Source organism: Eleutherodactylus coqui, chromosome 10 (genome assembly GCF_035609145.1).
Source record: "Eleutherodactylus coqui strain aEleCoq1 chromosome 10, aEleCoq1.hap1, whole genome shotgun sequence".
Taxonomy (NCBI): domain Eukaryota; kingdom Metazoa; phylum Chordata; class Amphibia; order Anura; family Eleutherodactylidae; genus Eleutherodactylus; species Eleutherodactylus coqui.
Genome location: NC_089846.1, coordinates 14,961,012 through 14,980,610, shown reverse-complemented (window position 1 = coordinate 14,980,610; position 19,599 = coordinate 14,961,012). Strand labels below are relative to the sequence as shown.

General features: G+C 45.5%; 1 protein-coding gene across 13 annotated transcripts in view; it reads left to right on the top strand.

The window, feature by feature from the left end:
* Positions 1-19,599, top strand: part of DNM1 (dynamin 1) — a 128,526-nt gene that overhangs the window by 17,752 nt on the left and 91,175 nt on the right. For all 13 annotated transcript variants that reach the window (XM_066580334.1, XM_066580342.1, XM_066580329.1 and 10 more), the window contains exon 2: positions 18,201-18,274. In XM_066580334.1, coding sequence (XP_066436431.1) covers positions 18,201-18,274 — 74 coding nt within the window. The remainder of the gene's footprint in view (positions 1-18,200; positions 18,275-19,599) is intronic.

The window sequence follows — 19,599 nt, the reverse complement described above, 5'->3', positions numbered from 1 at the left end:
GTGCAGTAGGGTATAGTGATGTATATAGTCTATGCAGTAGGGTATAGTGATGTATATAGTCTATGCAGTGGGGTATAGGGATGTGTATAGTCTATGCAGTGGGGTATAGTGATGTATATAGTCTATGCAGTAGGGTATAGTGATGTATATAGTCTATGCAGTGGGGAATAGTGATGTATATAGTCTATGCAGTGGGGTATAGTGATGTGTATAGCCTGTGCAGCAATCTATATAATCTGGCAATCTATGTAATCCACGCAACAGCATCCAGCAATGTATATAACCAGTGCAGCAGCGTCTAGCACCACCATCATCTGCTTTTCATTGCTGCCCATAAGCAGCCATGATTGCGGCCTGCACTATTTCTCAGGGTGGGTCACCAGATGCGGACGTCCCCTGACAGATGTCGTTCCGACAGTGCAGAATGATGATGTCATACGGGCAAAGTCAATGAAGGAAACATTTGTGTAATTCTAGCTCCTGCCAAGGTGAAATGTGATCAGTTTGACGACCCAAAGTCACGGTACAGCGCTGAGCGCCGTCGCACTCTAGTTTGCAGCAGTTTTTGTCAGCATTTTTTTTTTTTTTTGCTTTGCTCTTTTTTTTGCTACAGGGAGGCGGAGATAAGTGTCTGTCAGGTACGTTTGCAGTGCTTAATTCCTGGAGAAGAATAGATCAGGCATTAGATTGTCACCGGGATCGGCCACCATGTATGTAATGTGTACGGCCTGCGTTATAATTCTTTACTTTTATATATCCAATTACAGTTTGTTTTAAAGGGGTCTCCAGTTGCAAACTATTGATCCGCAGAATAGGCCATTAGTACCCGATTGGTTGGGCACTGCTGCCCAGGACCCACCAATCAGATGTCTTCTGGGCCAATGTGCTTGTGCACTGATCTGATATCTGCAGGAAGCAGACAGTTTCATTCTAACTGCAGTGGCCAGATTTGGTATTACAGGCAAAGTTCCCATTCACTTCAGTGGCAACTTGGCCTGCATTACCAAACCTTGCCACTGCAGTGGGAACAGAGCTATCTGCTTCCTGCAGAAATCAGATCAGTACACAAGCACACCGATCCAGAAGAAAACTAACCAGTAGGGATTCCTGGCAGCAGACCCCCACTGATCTGGTATTGATGGCCTATAGGCCCATTAATAGTTTGCAACTGGACAATAGCTTTAAAACTACAACATTAAACTGTGTGAGCAAGTTGCTCTTGCATAGGGGCTCTTAGTCCTGGCTCTTGAGGGGAGGGGGTAGGTTAAGGATTCTCAGGATTGTGAAAGCCGAGAGGTCAGACCCCCACAGATCATAAAGTGATGGCCTATTTTCGCTATATGTTATCACTTTATAGATGGGCATGTCTTTTTAAAAGGGTTGGTTGGCTCGCAATGACAAATACAAACATAGTGGGTCATCTGCTCGGTAACTCCCAACAAGATAGGGAACAAAGATCCCACATGCAAGAGCAGCCTTCGAATTGCTATACCTTGCCCATCTATGTATTACATCATTTGCCATTCATATATGAATGGTCAGTGCCAGCCTTAGGTTAGATGGCACTCTGTACTGAACATTTTGACAACCTCCCCATTAGAAAACAATGATGTATATTACTAATAGGCAGTCCACCTGTTTTTTGCTTGTGCGGAAAGCAGCAAGATAAAAGCATATGCACAAAAGAACAACACAAGAAATAAATATTGTACCAGAACTAAGCTCAGCGCATTAATACAGTACCAGAATCAAGCTCATAGCATAAACACAGCAGATGAACCAAATTCATAATAGAACTGCAGCACAAACCAACATTGGTACATTGAGACAATTCAAGAACTAACCTCATAACATTAATACAGCACCAAAGCCAGGCTTAGTACATAATTCAGCACCAGATCTAATAAACAGCGTCAGAACCAAGCTCAGTATATAATACAGCAACAAGGGTGAATGCACCGCAGAATTTCCGTGTGTGCACGCTGTCATAGGATTGCATTGATTTATGCAATCCTTTGGAGACAGCCGCGATTTGACCGCGTGAAAACCCACGCATAAACAAATCGCGGCATGTTCTATTTCTGTGCAAGCCTCGCAGAGGCCCGCACAGAAACATCACCGCTGAAGCGCCGACTCTGCTCTGCGCATGTGTGGCTGTACGCCAGCTGGCATATCACAGAGCAGAGAGAAGACACCAGAGGAGGTGAGAATTCTCGCAGTGCGATCTGACCCGGCCGTCTGCATTCGCACAAAGACAGCACCAGAACCAAGCTCAAACATAAATACAGCAGAAACCAACATAAGTACGTAAATACAATACCAGAACCAAGCTCATAACATCAATATAGCAGAAACAAGATCACAACATAAATATAGTACCAGAACCGAACTCATAACATAAATACAGCACTAAGCAACCTAAGTATATTAATACAATAACAGAACCAAGCTCATAACAAACACAGCACAAGAACCAAACGTATAACATAAATACAGCACAAACCAATATCAAGACATAGAAACAGCATCAGAACCAAGCTCATAATATAAGTATAGCAATATATAAAGAAAAGTCCAGTTCACCAACCAAATTGAGGCATTCGGATGTAGAGCACGTGCATGCTAAGACAAAGCTTTAAAGTTAAGTAAATTGTAGGAAAAGCCAGCTAAACTCAGGCTTGGAAAATTAAAAGCCAAAACTTTATTCTTCTTAGTTTTAAAAAATATACATTTAAATTGAAACCACAGCACAAAAAACTCTGTTAAATACAGCACCAGAACCAAGTTCATAACATAGATACAGCACCAGAACTAAGTTTATAACATAAATACAGCACCAGAACCAAGTTTATAACATAAATACAGCACCAGAACCAAGTTCATAACATAAATACAGCACCAGAACCAAGTTTATAACATAAATACAGCACCAGAACCAAGTTCATAACATAAATGCAGCGCTAAGCAGCCGCAGTACATAAGTACCATACTAGAACCAAGCTCATAACATAAACACAGCATTAACTAACCTCAATAAATAGATACAATTCTAGAACCAAGCTCATAATATAAATACAGTAGCAGAACTTAGCAATTTTGTTGTGGAGGCACTGATGGGCTGACAGCAGCGCCTTATAACATCAGAGGGGAGTAGACAGAGCCAGAAGAAGGATTATTTATGTAGCTCAACAAAATACTTCCGCATGGAGGAAGAAGATCATTTGGCCGAGGCGGACCTAGGTGGGCAATCGCCCGAAGCCTACTTTTGCCTGGTGCTCCCCCTACAAGCTGGTGGCTAGTGAAGTAGCTAAGACCGACCATGTGAACAGTACTTGTTGAAGTCATAGGTAATTAAACTTGGCATCATCATCGCTGCTACCGGGCATGTTGTGTAAACTGATGTCAGAATGTCATCTCCTATAATATAGTACCAGGCAGGAAAAAGAATGCGATGTCACCAGCGGTTACAGTCCAGAGCGGAACTGAGAAATATCGACTGGTCAAAATCCTGCTTAAATGAGCAATAATGCATCTGACAGTCATGGGGGTTTCATTCTTCCATGCACAGTGGCATGCAATATACAGTATATATATTGATCCAGATGACTGAACATACAAACGGTAAGGCTGGAGGCCAAACATGCAGATTCAGTTTTGCAATACTAAGGTCTTTGGTATGAAATCTGTTGTCATTTATAACTGATTACTCCTTACTGTCATGGAATTCAGCCTTGCAGGTACCAAGATGTCCGCAGTGGGTTCGTGCTCCTATAAGGCTGCCAATATGAATAAGCAGAGTTGCAGTGTAAATGATGGGGGAGAGGTGGATCACAGACTACTTAAGGCTGCTCATATAGCTGCTGGCCAAATGCTCATTAAGCAAACGGCTACGATATCACTTCCTCTTATACATGAATGCTTGACTGTCCATCTGTTTTCAGTGACTAGAGAGTAATAAGCTGCTGTCACACTCCTCTGGCAGTGGCTTATCGCCCGTGGGAACTAAAGATCTAACGTGTGGAAATTAAGAAAGCCCGATTCTGGTTTCCCCCGACATCCACTGTCAAGGGAGAGCGAGTACACCACTTTACACATTAGATGATTGCCGCTGCCTTGGCTGGCATCAACAACTGGCATACCCGGGCAGGTGCCTGGGCCCACTGAGTTTGGGGGCTCACTCAGGGCTGGATCGATCCGGTTCTTGTTCTTTGCAATCAATTGTATTTGCATTTTTAAGACACTGTGGGAAGCGCCTTCTGTTCTGCAGCCTGGCGTCCTTTCTATCATAAAGGCGGCGTGATGACGTTGTTGAACCGCCTGTGTCTTTCCACACAATCCTCTCCAGAAGAGGCCAAGGCAGAAGATGGAGGATGCTGTGGGAGTCTGAGGGAGGGGAATGAAATTATTATTTTATTGCTGGTGCATAGTGAAGCCTTATTAATTGCTCAGGGGGCACGACTAAGCCTATAAATTGCTAAAGGGGCAGAACAGGGCCTATAAATTACTAAGGGGTCATAGTGGAACCTATAAATTACAAAGGTGGCACAGTGGGCCTATAAATTTCTAAGGGGGCAAAACTGGGTCAACAAATTACTAAAAGAGCAGAATGGGGCCTATAAAGTACTGAGGGGGCACAATGAAACCTATAATTTACTAAGGTGGCACATTGGGCCTATACATTATTAAGGGGGCACAATGGGACCTATAAATTACTAAGGGAGCAGAGCCAGGCCTATAAATTACTAAAGGGGCAGAACAGGGCTTATAAATTACTAAGGGGACAGAATTAGGGCCTACATATTACTAATGTGGCAGAGCGGGGCCTATAAATTACAAAGGTAACACAGTGGGGCCTACAAATTACTAAAAAGACATCTAAATTATTAAGGGGACAGAAATTGGCCAATAAAATACTAAAGGGCACCATTGGGCCTATAAAATACATAAAGGATCCACTGCAACTCTGTTGCCTAAGGGCCCATGTAAATCTAGAGCCGAACAGCTGTCCGGTGCTGTCAAAATGAGTAGGTTCAAATGTCTTCCATCCATATTGTATGGACACTTTAACAGGTTCCCTAAAGGCCCTCAAACACATTAGCAGAGTCAAATGGTCAATGTGTATGGCATACGTTCAACTTTCATCTGATAGATTATGGGGGAAAGTGTGAGAAAGATTGGGCGCATTACATTTTCAACATTGGCTCCTTTTGTTCCCCGGGTGATTATCTGGTGCGGAGCTTACCTCCCTGAACATGAGTGCTTGGCCGAGCTTATGATTCATATGTATGGGGGAGCCATGGGAAACAGCTGTCTGCCGAATGATTGTTCCCCTGCCAGTTGTTGAAGGTGTCTGGGGGCCTTTAGTCACCAGCAGTCAGTGTGAGCATCTCCCCATCCTCAGAGTTGCAGGGTCAACGAGAAAACCACAGCTCTTTGACCCTGCAAAGCCGGCAGACCCAAAGACAACTGTGGATCTTAATGTGGAATTGCCAGGAGGATTCTGCTATTTTCAATTCTGCACCAAAATCCGTACGTTACAGGGCAGAGTTTGGTGCTGAGTGTCCTACAGGAGGACATATTCTGCAAAATCCCGTCCTGTGTGAAAGGTCCCTAAGGGTCCTAATTCAAAGTTTTGGACTGGGCCACCCATTGCGCACACATTATACCCCAAAATATGCTGACAACTGGCATGTTTCTACCTGTTGGCAGTTTTTCTACACACGTGTTGTTGTCTTCATGTCATAGGTACAGGAACAACTACAGCAACATCCCACCAAACAGCAAATCATATCTGAGCTTCTTGGTCCCCTATGAGTGTGACAATGAGAGGATTTTCATTTTTTCTGTTACCCATCAGCACCCCGCAGTGCGATTGTAAGGTACCAATAGTTTCCCATGGCAGCCGAAATCCTGAAAAGGCCTCCATGTCTGCCTTGTAACTCAGCCTGTTAGACCCTGCCTCTGGCATTGTCTAATAGATTGCTGTCATAGGCTTACATAAGCAATGCAGTGTACTATCCTAGCGATTGAACAATCATATCTTCAAGTCGCCTTGAGGGATTAAAAATAGCATGAAAAATAGTTCAATAAAGTTTAATTTAAAAGAAAAAATCTAGTTTAAAAAAAAAAGCATTTTTCCCCACAAAAAAACCATTTAAATGGATAAAATACCAAAGAAAATGTTAAAAAAGCAGCAAATAATAAGTATTACTGCAGTCATAACGACAATGAAAGTATTTTTGATATTTATCGCACATGGTAAACGCCATAAAAATAATGCTTAAAGCTAACTCTAGAATTGCTATATTTCTTTGGTTCAAAAAAACGCAATTTGGTTCATTTCCAAAAAAACGCAATTTTAAAAGCAATATAAAAATCACGTGTGCCTCAACATGGTACCAATAAATCTCTTCCCACAAAAACAGGCCTCACAAAGCTCTGCTGCCGGAAAAACAAAAATTTCATGGATCGTGGGCTGGATTCACACGAACCCCTCTCTGCCTCCTCTCCGCCCCTCTGCACTATTTGCAATGAAAGGAGGCGGGATGGGGTGGGGCTAAGTGGGGAGAATTAGCCCCACCCCTGCCCCACCTCTCCCCATTGCAACTAGTGCAGAGGGGTGGAGAGGAGGCAGAGAGGGGGCGGGAGCTCAGTTCCAGCTCCTGGCTCTTCCATCCTCCCCCCCGCAGATGAGGACGATGTATATCGGCTCGGTGTGAAAACCGAGCCGATATACGTTCGTGTGAATGCAGCCTTAGAATGTGACGACGCAGTCAACTGTGTTTCTTTAAAAATGTGTTTTTATTGTGAAAAAGTAGTAAAAAATAAAAAAATCTCTATAAACTTGGTATGATCGTGCTGATTAGAAAGTTATCATGTTATTTCTACCGAATGGTGAACACTGAATTTCAGAGAGGTCGCCCCTCCCCCCCCCCAAAAAAAATCTAATAAACGTTATACATTATATGAACCCCATGGCTGTCAACAATCTATGTCTTTTGCAATGCGTCAATGACGATCGCTTGGTCCTTAAAGCAAGAATAGGGGTTTTCTGTAATCCTCTTGCCATTCTGCAATGACTGCGCAGTTCTTAGGGGTCAGACAACCCCTTTAAGCAACTGAATGCTAACATTGCCCGCAGCATTAGCCCCGTCAGCCAGTCAGATCCTTGTTGTAGCACACCTCATGGCTCTATTTTTGCACTATTTTCGCCCATCATTCTCCCCTTCTATAGAGGTAAGATGGCAGCTTTCCCCTCCGCCCCCACGCGTCTCACGTTCTCCTTTATTCTCTCTCCTTTACACTCCCCTTCGTCTTCCTCTCGCATTCATCGCGGCTGCTCTCACTTTTACATTCAGCACCCTCGCTGTGACAGTTATCTATAATGACAGTATCACAGCCCTCTTTCTACTTTGCTTTCTTGTTTCTATGGAAACTGATAATTCTTACTCCCCCATCCTTCTGGGAAGGAAGCGAGCGGCTTTCCTTACGATACAGTCCAATCCATGTTATTGGCTGGGAGGCACTCATGCCTGATTCATGGGATTTTTTGGGGTCGGGGGTGGATGGCCGCTTATCCTCGGGCTGCGCAGATTTTGGTGGTTTTCATCCATGATTTCTTTGCAAAGAATCTGAGCTCAAAGCCCTATAGGCTTTAATGTGGTGGAGGAGCCGGTGGCGTAGCCAGACTCTGAAGGGACCTTTCGCACGGGACAGAATATTTGGCAACAGCGTTGGGTGATATGCCGTCCCAGAATTCTGCCCCGAGAGCCATACTGCTACCGCTAACTGCGGAGCTTTATATGGAATTGGCAGCAGGATTCTACTATCTTCAATTCTGCACAAAATCCACACGTTGGCAGTTCGTATTTTGGTGCTGAGTATTCTGCAGGGGGACATATTCCTCAATTTTGAACTGGCCCTCCCACTGCACACACATTATACCCCAAAATTTAATGTACCGAATATGCTGATACCTTACGTGGTTCTGCCTCTTGGCATTTTTTTATGCTTGTGTTAATATGCACATTTGCGCACATGAAAAAACGCACTAAATTTCATTGATTTTGTATGTAAATACCCAGGATTCCTGTGAATTTCCTGCTTATTTAAGCAGCCTATTGTTTTTAATGGGCTAATATGGTGCATAATACAATGGGCCCTATTCACTGCGTATTACGCATGTAAAAAATATGCGTGTAATATGCGGCGTATTTACGCTCATGTGAATGAGCCCTAAGACGCCAAACACACACCGCACACATATACATATATATATGCACTTGAAGTGGCGTCCTCCTGCTATGATACATGCACGGAGCCGTCATTGGACTTGTGTTCATTCCAGGGACTCTCAACACAGATCGGTACCTGAATATCCTGTAGACGCCGGCGGACGACTTCCTGGGTGATCGGCCCCCATCGTAGCAGACGGAGCCACTTCAAGTACGCTTTTCTTACTTCAGTCATAGTAGCGGCCCTGCGGGACTTAGAGAGACGCGGAAAGCGGATTCCTGCGTCTCACCTGCTGCTCTTCAACTCTACAGTTGGGTTTTACTCTCTCTCTCTTACAGGCGCCACAACACAAAATTGAAATCCATGTTCCAGGGACCCGGGGCGCCATACCATCACATCCATGCCTTCCTATTTAAGTACACTATGGTTATTTCACTATAGGACACCAGTAGTGAGATATAGCGCTGGATCCGGATATAGTGCTGGAACGGTCCGAAAATCAGACACATGTAGCACCCGTATATTCCAGGCGCAAATTTTGAATTGTCCGTGTGCAAGTACCCTTAAACAGTTTATACGACCAACTTGGATGAATTTGCCTATTTTGAAGGAGCAAGGGGGAACATAGCAATGCGACGATAACATGCAATATACAGTTTTTACACAAACGGGGTGGAGGTAGTGCAGGAGGTGCGGGGCGGAAAGTGTACATGATAGGCAAAAGCAGAAAGCTATAGGGAGGGGCAGGAGGTATATTGTGTGGGGGGGGGAAACAGGTTTGGTTTGCTTCTATGAAGAGGTGCATCGTTAAGGCGAGCCTGAAGTTCTGTGCGTCGGGGAATTGTCTGGATGTTTTGTGGTAGAGCATTCCAGAGGATTGGTGATGCTCTAGAGAAGTCCTGGAGGCAAGCGTGTGAGGTTCGTATTAGAAGGGTGTTTAGTCTGAATGTGTTGGCAGAGTGGAGCGTGCAGGCTGAGTGATTTATGGACAGGGGGGGGGGGCGATGTACGGTGGCGTAGCCCCATGGAGAGCTCTGGGGGTGAGGTTATTGAGTTTGAATTGAGTTCTGTAGTGGATGGGCAGCCAGTGCAGCGACTGGCATAGTGCAGAAGTGTCTAAGAAGGGGCTGGATAGGAAGATGAGTCTAGCTGCCACATTTAGTATGGATTGGAAAGGGAAGAGTCTGGTGCGGGGAAGTCCGATGAGCAGCAAGTTTCAGTAATCGAGTCAGAAATGGATGAGGGCGACAATGAGTGTCTTTAGCGTGTCCGAGGTGAGGAATGGACGGATTTTAGCAATATTTCTGGAGCATGTTCGGGCCAGAGAATGGATGTGAGGGGTAAAGGAGAGATCAGAACCCATTGTGACCCCAAGACAGCGGGCATACTGTCTGGGGGTTATGATGGTGCCAGATATTGATATGGAGATGTTGGGGGAAAGTCGGCTAGTTGAAGGCGGAAAGACAAGGAGGTCAGTTTTTGAGAGGTTAAGTTTGAGAAAAGGGAGGACATGGTGTTAGAGACAGTGGACAGACAGTCGGTGATGTTTTGGAGGAAAGGTGCAGAGATGTCGCGGGAAGAGGTTTATAACTGGGTGTCGTCAGCGTAGAGATGGTGGGTATTAGTGTATCTTGACGCCACAAGGAAGTCCTGGTGGAGTCAAGACTGACAGCTGGGTGACGCCCCCTGTACTTGATTGGCTGTACAGACGGTTCCCCTGCAGGTCCTGCCAGGCCACATTCATGCACATGTTGGGCCTCTACTCCTGGCTTCCAGCCCTGAATCAAGGTCCTCGCGGCTGCCGTCACTCTGCCAGGCTCCCCAGATGTGCATTTCCAGATCCTGGCCCCTCTCCCATGCTCGTCGGCCTCCCTGCTGCTGATGATGATTAATTCTCCGCAGGCTGTGCCGTCCCACTTCCACTCATGGATGTGCCCCACTGTCAGCGGTGCGACTCCTCATGCGAGGCAGCACAGACAGCCGGCGTTCGGCCTATCTATGCGCTACTAGCGTTCCTGCGGCTCCTGAAGCACAGTGAGAGAAGCGTGATGGTGAGCGGCGCTGGCTTGCATGGGGGAGGACATGGGGAGCGGTGGTGGCCTGCATTGCGGGGAGAACAAGGTCAGTGGCAGTGGCCTGCATTGGGGGAGGACATGGTGAGTGGCGCTGGGGTGGCTGAAGCTGTGCCATTGAAGGCATCGGCCAGAGCCGGTGGTCTATTGGAGTGCTGCTGACTGGCGCTAGGGAGAGAACCGCTCCAGCCTCCAGAGTAGGAGTAGGAGGACTACAGCAGGGAGCCCTTACAGCGCAGGGGGGAAAGTCACTCGTGGTCTCAGGGAGGCCACAGAGGCGGGGGACAATCAGTGACAGCCAACGGCGGTGGCTGACAACAATGCATCCTAGGACCTTCCAGGACCTTGTATTCTTGCACCAATCAGGAGTTAGGGGTGTGACAGGAGCATTCCTCCTGTCAAACCCCTAGCTTCCGGTGGCGTCAAGATACACTAATACAGAGATGGTATTGGAGGCCGAATCTGCAGATGGTTTGTCCGATTGGGGCTGTGTAGATAGAGAAGAGAAGGGGGATCTATTTTTGACTGCTTTTACAAGTCAATTATGAATCATAATAACCCTTAACTCAAATAATGTGTAAGACTCTTACACCCTGATGAACAATACACCGGTGGCGGCACATGAGTCATCGATAAACACTAGACTCCGGCAAATGACTGCAAACTACAAGCTGAAATAAGAGTTGCGCTTCAAGTGAAACCCCCATTATATGTGTGTATTCAGGCCACACTCCTGCCAGTGTGTTACTGGCAGTCTCCTATCCCAGTCTTGCTCTCTCTTTTTCTGCGCTCTAATCCGGCTTTTCCTTAGGTGCAGATTGATGTTCTGCACAACAAGATTACTTTACCAGGCAGCCTGGGATTATACAGTCACAGTCTCTGGTCAACTAAGTTCATAGGTTAAAGGGGACAGCTCCTTTTCAGGTTTCTGCAAAAGACTTTGCGTTATAACACTAACGGTAATGTTACCTCCGTATCATGTGTACTGATGTATTCTGACTTGCTGACAGGAAGGGGTCATCGATTCATACTGCTTGCACCAAATTCTGACCCCCCCACCATCAGCACTGAGCAACAGAAATCTGGATCCATCTGACCAGGCAATGTTTTCCACTGCTCAGTGATACAATTTTTGAACCCTTTTGCCACCTGGAGTCTCATCTTTCTGCTCCTTTTTGACACAATGACGCTTGTACTGTTTGTCTGCTGTTATTATAGCCCATCGGTGCTAAGGAACGGCGAATTGTGCATTCGGAGAAGTCAGTTGAAGCATTAGCGTTGTATTCGGCTGCTCCTGACTGTGCAGCACTTGTTAGTTAGAACGATTCCTGACATCCTCCTCTGACCCCTTTCGGTGACTGGTTGTTTCCGTCCACAGGATCCCCTTTTGCTGGATAGCACCAATGACCAGGCCTCGTTGGAAGTTGTTCAGATTGCTGGATTTTACCATCAAATGTGGATTAATACTAAAACTAACCCATGGAAAATGTGTCACGTGTTTTTATGCTGCACTCCGGGGTCACGGTTCTAACTTCTCTAAGGAAAGCTCCAATCATGGGAGGTGGGCTCTATTAAAGAGGCCATTCAGTGCATATAATATATAGTTTGTAACCTTAGAGACAGTGCAGGTCTGCACAGGAGCTGTATACAAAATGCGGGAGGTTACTATTGCAGATTTGCTTTTTTTTTGCCTGCTGTGATGACAAGCGACGCTTACTGTAGCATTGTGCTTCTGTGCTATCTATTGTGGTTTTTCTGCCTGCAAGCACCTGACACGCATCGCTCAGTTTCCTGGCTGCCGACCTTCAAGTGATCAATTATTGAGTGGTTTATGTGAGTAGACAGGCTCCTGTACAGTGCGAGCAACACACATGATCCTGGGCTATTGATTAGGCCGCAGATATGTAAGACGGATACACGTATGTGGTCGTTACTGGAGCGCGAGATAAAGACCTTCTCACTGAGAACCGTATTACAGGATATGCTGGAACGTCAGAGGGAAGATAGTCAAACTGTACAAGTCGCAAGGATCAGTCGTATGCTTCATATGTAGGGGGGTCTTCATTACCTAGCGGGCAGATATGGGACTGCGAATATTCCCTACAATTTACAATATGAAGTTTGTTACATCTCTATGGATGTTGGAGATGCTATAGGCCGGCTGTCCACGGGTGTTGCGATATACTGCCGTGGGAGCCGCCACGGGAGAACACTTTGTCACCTCGATTTCCCACAATGAACCTATCATTATGAAATGATTTTCTGCGGAAAATTGCAGAAAATCATGGCATGACACAATTTTTATACACGAGTGGAAAATCGCAGCGATTTTCCGCTCGTGTACATCTGGCTGTGTTTTGCATAATTATCTTATGGAAAGCATTCATTGCATTACATGCGTGCAAATTATCGCCGTGGGTAACGCAGTGAAATATCACCTGTGGACAGGAGGCCATACTCGGTGCTGGCCTTATGTTGGATGGCACCCTGTACAGAATTTTTTGGCACCCCAATCATAAGAAAGAAACAATATATTTTGCATTGATCGGCAGCCTGCCTGTGTTCTGTATGCAGCAAGATAGTAGCATACCCAAACCAGAACAGCGCAGGGAATAAATACTGTGCCAAAACCAAGCTCATAACATTAATACAGCCAGTAAACAAATACAGCACCAGAACCAAGTTCCTAACATAAATACGGCACCAGGACAGCACAGTACATAGATGCAGAACCAAGCTTAATACATAAATACAGCACAAGAACCAAGCTCATAACACAAATACAGCACCAGAACCAAGTTCCTAACATAAATACGGCACCAGGACAGAACAATACATAGATGCAGAACCAAGCTTAATACATAAATACAGCACAAGAACCAAGCTCATAATATAAATACAGCACCAGAACCAAGCTCAGTGCATAAATACCACAACAGAACCAAGGTTATAACATAAATACAGGACCAGAACAGCACAGTACATAGATACAGCACCAGAACCAAACTCAGCACATAAATACAACACCAAACCAACCTTGGTACAAAACCGGAAGCAAGATCGTAATATAAATACACCAATATATAGATAAAATACCAGAACCAAGCTTATAATATAAATACAGTAGCAAGATTAAGTGATTGTGTTGTGGAGGCACTGATGGGCTGACAGCGGCGCCTTAGAACATCGGAAGGAAGGAGACAGAGTCAGGAAGAGGAGGATTCATTTACAGATGCTGAAAGAGTGAAAAAAAGGAAGAAGGGGTGGAGTAAAGTCTTCTGGCTATGTGGTCCAATTGGTAGAGGTGCTGCCAACCCAGATACTGCCACTATGTGCAATGGCACGTGGGGAATGGAAAAAGTGGGCAGTAGATGCAACCCTTTGAATAGGAATGAACCCAATTTCTCTTTATTGATTAAGAACCAGTGCATTTGATATGTTTTGGGGACTCAGACCCTTCCTCAGCCATTTCTGTGTCCCCAAAATGCGTCAAATGCGCTGAGCTTACAGCCGACTATTTTCATTTCATGTACAGATGCAGCACTTCTGAAATTGAATTTTACAGCAAACTACACCGTTGATGTAGCGTCCATACACAATTTGCATAGCCTGACAATAATATGCTAGTGGCTACGCCAATTATGTAGTGCGCCAAACTGTCATTTGGTGCGTTAAATAAATAGATGTAGCACGGCAAACATTAGTTTGGTGTATGCTACATTTGTAGCTCCACAAGATGCTGCTGCAGCACGGAAGATCATCTAACAAAGCGAACTGAAGGGGAAAAACGATTGCCCCTACCCTATCTGCCTGGTGCCCCTTTACAAGCTGGTGGCCCATGCCCTGTGCGATCGCATGTAGCTAAGGCCGGCCATAAATATACCACCACTTAAACAATATGATAAAACTTATCGTAATAGTGTGCAATGGTATATGGCATGGCATCTGTGCATGGGAAACTAGGTGTGGCTCATGTATAATGTTGGGGGAGCTTTAAAAAGTAGTCCCTTACATCATAGAAGAGCTGCCATTTCAGCTTCTGTAAGCGCTATTGTAGTCGTGGCCAAATATGTTCTGAACTGGCTGCTATAGTGATATTTTCCTGTGCCATGCAGCGGTGAGAGAGTTCTAGAAGCTTGATTTCACCAATCTAAGTGCTGTTGCCATACGCTGCTGCTGCCACCAGAGACCACCAATTTTGCAATTGCTGCGAGGAAAGAGACTGTTTGTTGCTGTTCTTCAGTAAGGTTTGAGGAATGCTGCCATCCAATAGGTGGCGCTGCAAAGGTAATGTTCCGTCTTCCTTATTTGCATATATTTCCCAGAGGAGTATGAAGTCTCCTCATTCATCTTCTAGGTGCTCTCCTTAATGAGTGACGATACCCCTTCCGACTCCCGTCATAGACCTCTCATAAGCGAAGCCAGAATCCTACTGCACACTGATGAGGGGCAAACACCCCGTAACAGCTGTCTGTTTATGGATTCTGGCTTGGGTTTTAATTCCCAATCATCGTTGCATCGACCTGTATAATTCCCAATGCACACGGGCTTATTTGCATTGCAGAATCCAGAGTGGGTGTCCGCCTCCGGATTCTGCCGCAAATACTACTAACAGACATGCTATGCAAAATCGCTTTTCCATGTCCATGAGCAAAAATCAGTTGCGATTTTCTGCTTGCGGAGGGAAAATCGCAGCACGTCTCATTCTAGCGCATATTCCGCACGGACAGCTTTCATTGAAGTCAATGGATGCTGTCCGATCCGTGGCCCTTCTGCCATGATTACGTAGGAAAAGCAGCCGATTTTTTTTTTTTTTAATTCTGTACTGCGTATGTCCAACAGCTCGACGTGCGGACCATCCGCAGTACAGAAGAAAAGAAGAAACAGCAGGTACGCGCTGATGCCGGACGCGCGGGGTCTGATTCCACTGCCGGATTCCGCATTCGGCCTAAAGGGTCAGGCATTGCTTTGCAGGAATGCTGCCATCCAATAGGTGGCGCTGCAGAGGTATTGTTCCATCGTCCTTATTTTCAGTAAGGTTTGTGTTGCACCATCCTCAAACCGCAAGATGCATCAAATGATTAAGTACGGTTTCATGAATTGCCAGCCAGAGCTTTGAATGACTATGACGTGGCAAAATAGAGTGATCCTTCGTGGCCCAGCTGTTGAGCCCACAATCTGCTCTCACATAGACTGCTATCTTCATAAGCAATAATTCAATGTGAGAATTGGAGTTGAACAAATAATGCTGCAGTGTAAAGTATGGGGGAGGGAATAGCAAAGCAGCTTGAGTCGAATGAGTGTTTCGTGTTGATATATAATCAGTTTTAGCTCTTTGACCGGTGAAAGAGGTAGCAATTCTGTGATAACATCTGCACGGTCATATTATCTTGGTATCAGAATACTGTGCATACAGTTACATTACACGAGCTTCCAGGTAATTGTAAAAAGCAGGGGGTGAATAGTGCAAATTCGGGATCTTAAGTAAGTAGCCTGCACAAAATATCATTTTAGTACTGCACTTTCTATGGATTTATGAAAATGTTTTTCGTTTTACTGTGATACCTACCATTCTTTAGGATTCTTTTTTCCCTTCCTATCCCCATCATTGTTTAATCGTCTCTCCTGCCAGTCTACCACTACAAAACAAAATACAGGCCAGGACAAGGTGATTTTGCACCCTAGGAAGCTTAGGCCCCCCAAATCAATTAAAAATCACCTTAGTCTGTACTGAAAGAGATTTAAACACCTTTGAAAAGAAACCAATACAGACTGAGTAAATATTTCAATCCAGTGACTCTTCTAAAGGCCCATTTACATGCAAAAAATAATCTTTCATAAGATTAAAAGTTTTAGCGATCTTTTTGCATAAAGTGTTAAAGGAGATGTCCCGCGCCGAAACGGGTTTTTTTTTTTTTAAAACCCCCCCCCCCCGTTCGGCGCGAGACAACCCCGATGCAGGGGTTAAAAAAACCACCCGCACAGCGCTTACCTGAATCCCGGCGGTCCGGTGACTTCAATACTTACCGCTGAAGATGGCCGCCGGGATCTTCTACCTTCGTGGACCGCAGCTCTTCTGTGCGGTCCACTGCCGATTCCAGCCTCCTGATTGGCTGGAATCGGCACGTGACGGGGCGGAGCTACACGGAGCCGCTCTCTGGCACGAGCGGCTCCATAGAAGAAAGCAGAAGACCCGGACTGCGCAAGCGCGGCTAATTTGGCCATCGGAGGGCGAAAATTAGTCGGCTCCATGGAAACGAGGACGCCAGCAACGGAGCAGGTAAGTATAAAACTTTTTATAACTTCTGTATGGCTCATAATTAATGCACAATGTACATTACAAAGTGCATTATTATGGCCATACAGAAGTGTATAGACCCACTTGCTGCCTCGGGACAACCCCTTTAATGGCCACTGATGGCCATTACCACTTTATCATCTTCATTTGCATGTAAAAGGGCCTCCAGGAGCTGTTTGCAGAGCCCAGTGTGTGATTTATCACACGCCCACCTGTGTGCACAGCTGCTTTGTTCTCGATATGGGTGTTGGCAGAATACAATGTTAACTGCTGGCTCCACGCGAAAATAACAGCCTGCGGTCTACAGATAGATAAAGCAAACTGCTTTACGTACAGTAGCTAAACAATCGATTTTAAGTTCACCTGCAAGTAAATGGGCCTTTACTTTACTTTTCTGCTCCATTCGGCCCAGACTGTCATCACAGTTTCTCTCGAAGATTGCAAAGTTTGCTGCTGAAGCATCTTTGGCCCAGAGCATAGCTATAGCGGGTGCAAAGGTAGTAGTTGCACCTGGGCCCTAGAGCTTGATGGTGCCCCTCTGTCACAAAAGTAGACACCAATATTATAAATGAACCTGTTGCAGGTTTTGCAGCGGTCTCATAATTGCTACAGACCCTCAAATCAGACCCATAATAAATTACACCCCCAGATCTGATCTCAAAATTAATACAGACCCCTAGATCTGATCCCAAAATTAATAGAGATCATGAGATTAGACCCTGTAATTAGTACAGATCCCATCATTAAAATAGACCCTAGATCTGACCCCATCATTGATAGACACCCCAGTCTAGATCAAACTCTAAAATTAAAAAATACCCTAGATCTGCCCCCATAATGAATATAGCCCCAGTCCCCTTACAGACCTCAGGCCTGACCATAAAAAATGACCCACCTTTCGTTACTCGCTTTGTCCATGCACTGCTCCAGACCTTCATGTCTTCCTTTGCTGCAGGCGCTGTGCCATGTTCTCATGCCAATGCATATTACGTCCTGACATGAGCGGCGTCAGACCTCAGTGCAGCGTTGGCGCCAAGAGCAGAAGAAAAGCTGGTAGCGAAGAGGAGTGAGCGTTCATCGCTCCTTGAGACTCCTGTAATCATGAGCACATCCATCACTAATGGAGCCGCTCATTGTATAGAATATTAAGTGTCACCAATAAGATTGTGTCCCCTCTCTCACTTGTGGTGGGGTAGTCGCCTCCCCTTACCTACCTCTTGTCCCAGCCATGATTCTTTGATCTGTTTCTTCCTTATGGAAATTCATATGTGTTTCGAGAGACCTATATTCTGCACTCTCCTCCTCTTTCCTATATGCCTCATCAGTCTATTATCTGATTCTGGGGGCACCCACAACAATGGTAGATGAAAAGCCTTCAGTTAAAAGATGCATCACTCCATCAATTGGTCCCCAACTGCCATCCAATAGCTTATATAATATGATTGGGAGTGTAATTAGGAAGAACATAATAGGTGGAGAATGGCACAACCCTACAGATCTAGAGAATAGATAGGAGAAGCTGATGGCATAAAAATGTCACCAGGCTAACAGCTATAATCTATAGCTTTGTTTTTAACTTTTTCTGTCTATTTCAGGGACTTTCTGCCTCGTGGATCTGGAATTGTCACCCGTAGACCTCTTGTTCTGCAGCTGGTAAACTGCCCTACAGGTGAGAAAAACACAAGCACATGGATGGGATTGGCACCACTTGCGTTATTTGTCTTGGGAACTGGCGTTTGCACCTATAATCGCACACCTGGTACCCGATACAGCTGCATTCCCTTGTTTATGGACTGAAATATTATTTAGCCAACTTTTTGGCAATGTCAATAAAATGTATGGCATAGGGAGGGCATCAACCAATCCAAAACTGGCTTGTCATTCGGCACCACTTCACTGTCTTCTCCCTGCTGTTGCCCTTAATAAGCATTGCCAGCTTCTCATATACATGACAGCCCAATAACCTTACATATAATACATACAATACACAGCCCTTCCTCCTTTCAAATAATACACAGCCCCCCACCTAATGTGTAATATGCAAACGTCAAATACACTCTGACAAAAACAATCCCTAGAGGGAGTTGTTGTTTTGCTGCAAACCTCGGCATGCAGTTCCATCTCAGCAGATCTGTAAATGCTGGGAGTTGTGGTGATTAGATGGACGGTTTTGTCACCTGAGACCCCAAAAGTGGTTCCCCCCCTTGGCCTATAAAAGGCTCTCGGAGGCTCCTTGTGTGTAGTGACCTCTTCTTCCGCTTGTAGAGCTTGTTGGCCACTAGATGCCTCTACGACGCAGAGAAGAGATTTCACCCCTTTATTAGAGTCTGAGAGGGGCGCAGTACTGGGATGCGAGAAGCTGGATGGTCGTATCAACGAATTGTCCCCCACCGGCCATTCTGACCAGAGTGTTAGGAGGTGTTGGCACCAGTGGATGTGTGAGGGCACACAAGGTGACTGGGTTCAGGACCTCCGACAGACCATAAGTACAGAGCATCGTCTGACCAGACTGTTAGGGGGTGTTGGGACCAGTGGATGTGTGAGGGCACACAAGGTGATCGGGCTCAGGACCCCCCTACAGACCACCAGTAGAAAGGAGCGTCTGATCATCCAACAAGTATGAGCAGTTCCAATAGAACATGTATTGGGCCACCTGTGGCGCCAGCTTCGACAACCTACAATTTTGCATGAACTTGAGGCTCAGTTAAGCAATACTACAAAGAACCTGTATGCCTCCATGGCACCCGTATCACATCTTGTATTGAAGTTGGAGGCGGCTGAACAGGGTACTAGAGCCTCCATGCCAGCCCATATCACATCTTGTATACAAGCCAGAAGCGGTACAACAGGGTACTAGAGCCTCCGTACAAGGGCTCAGTTTTCCCCAATAAATTCTCCTTTTGCTCTGATATTGTAATCACTTACTTATATCAATGTTACAATCACACAGAGGAAGCTTCATTTCATTCCAACAACTCCTTCTAGGGGAGGAAT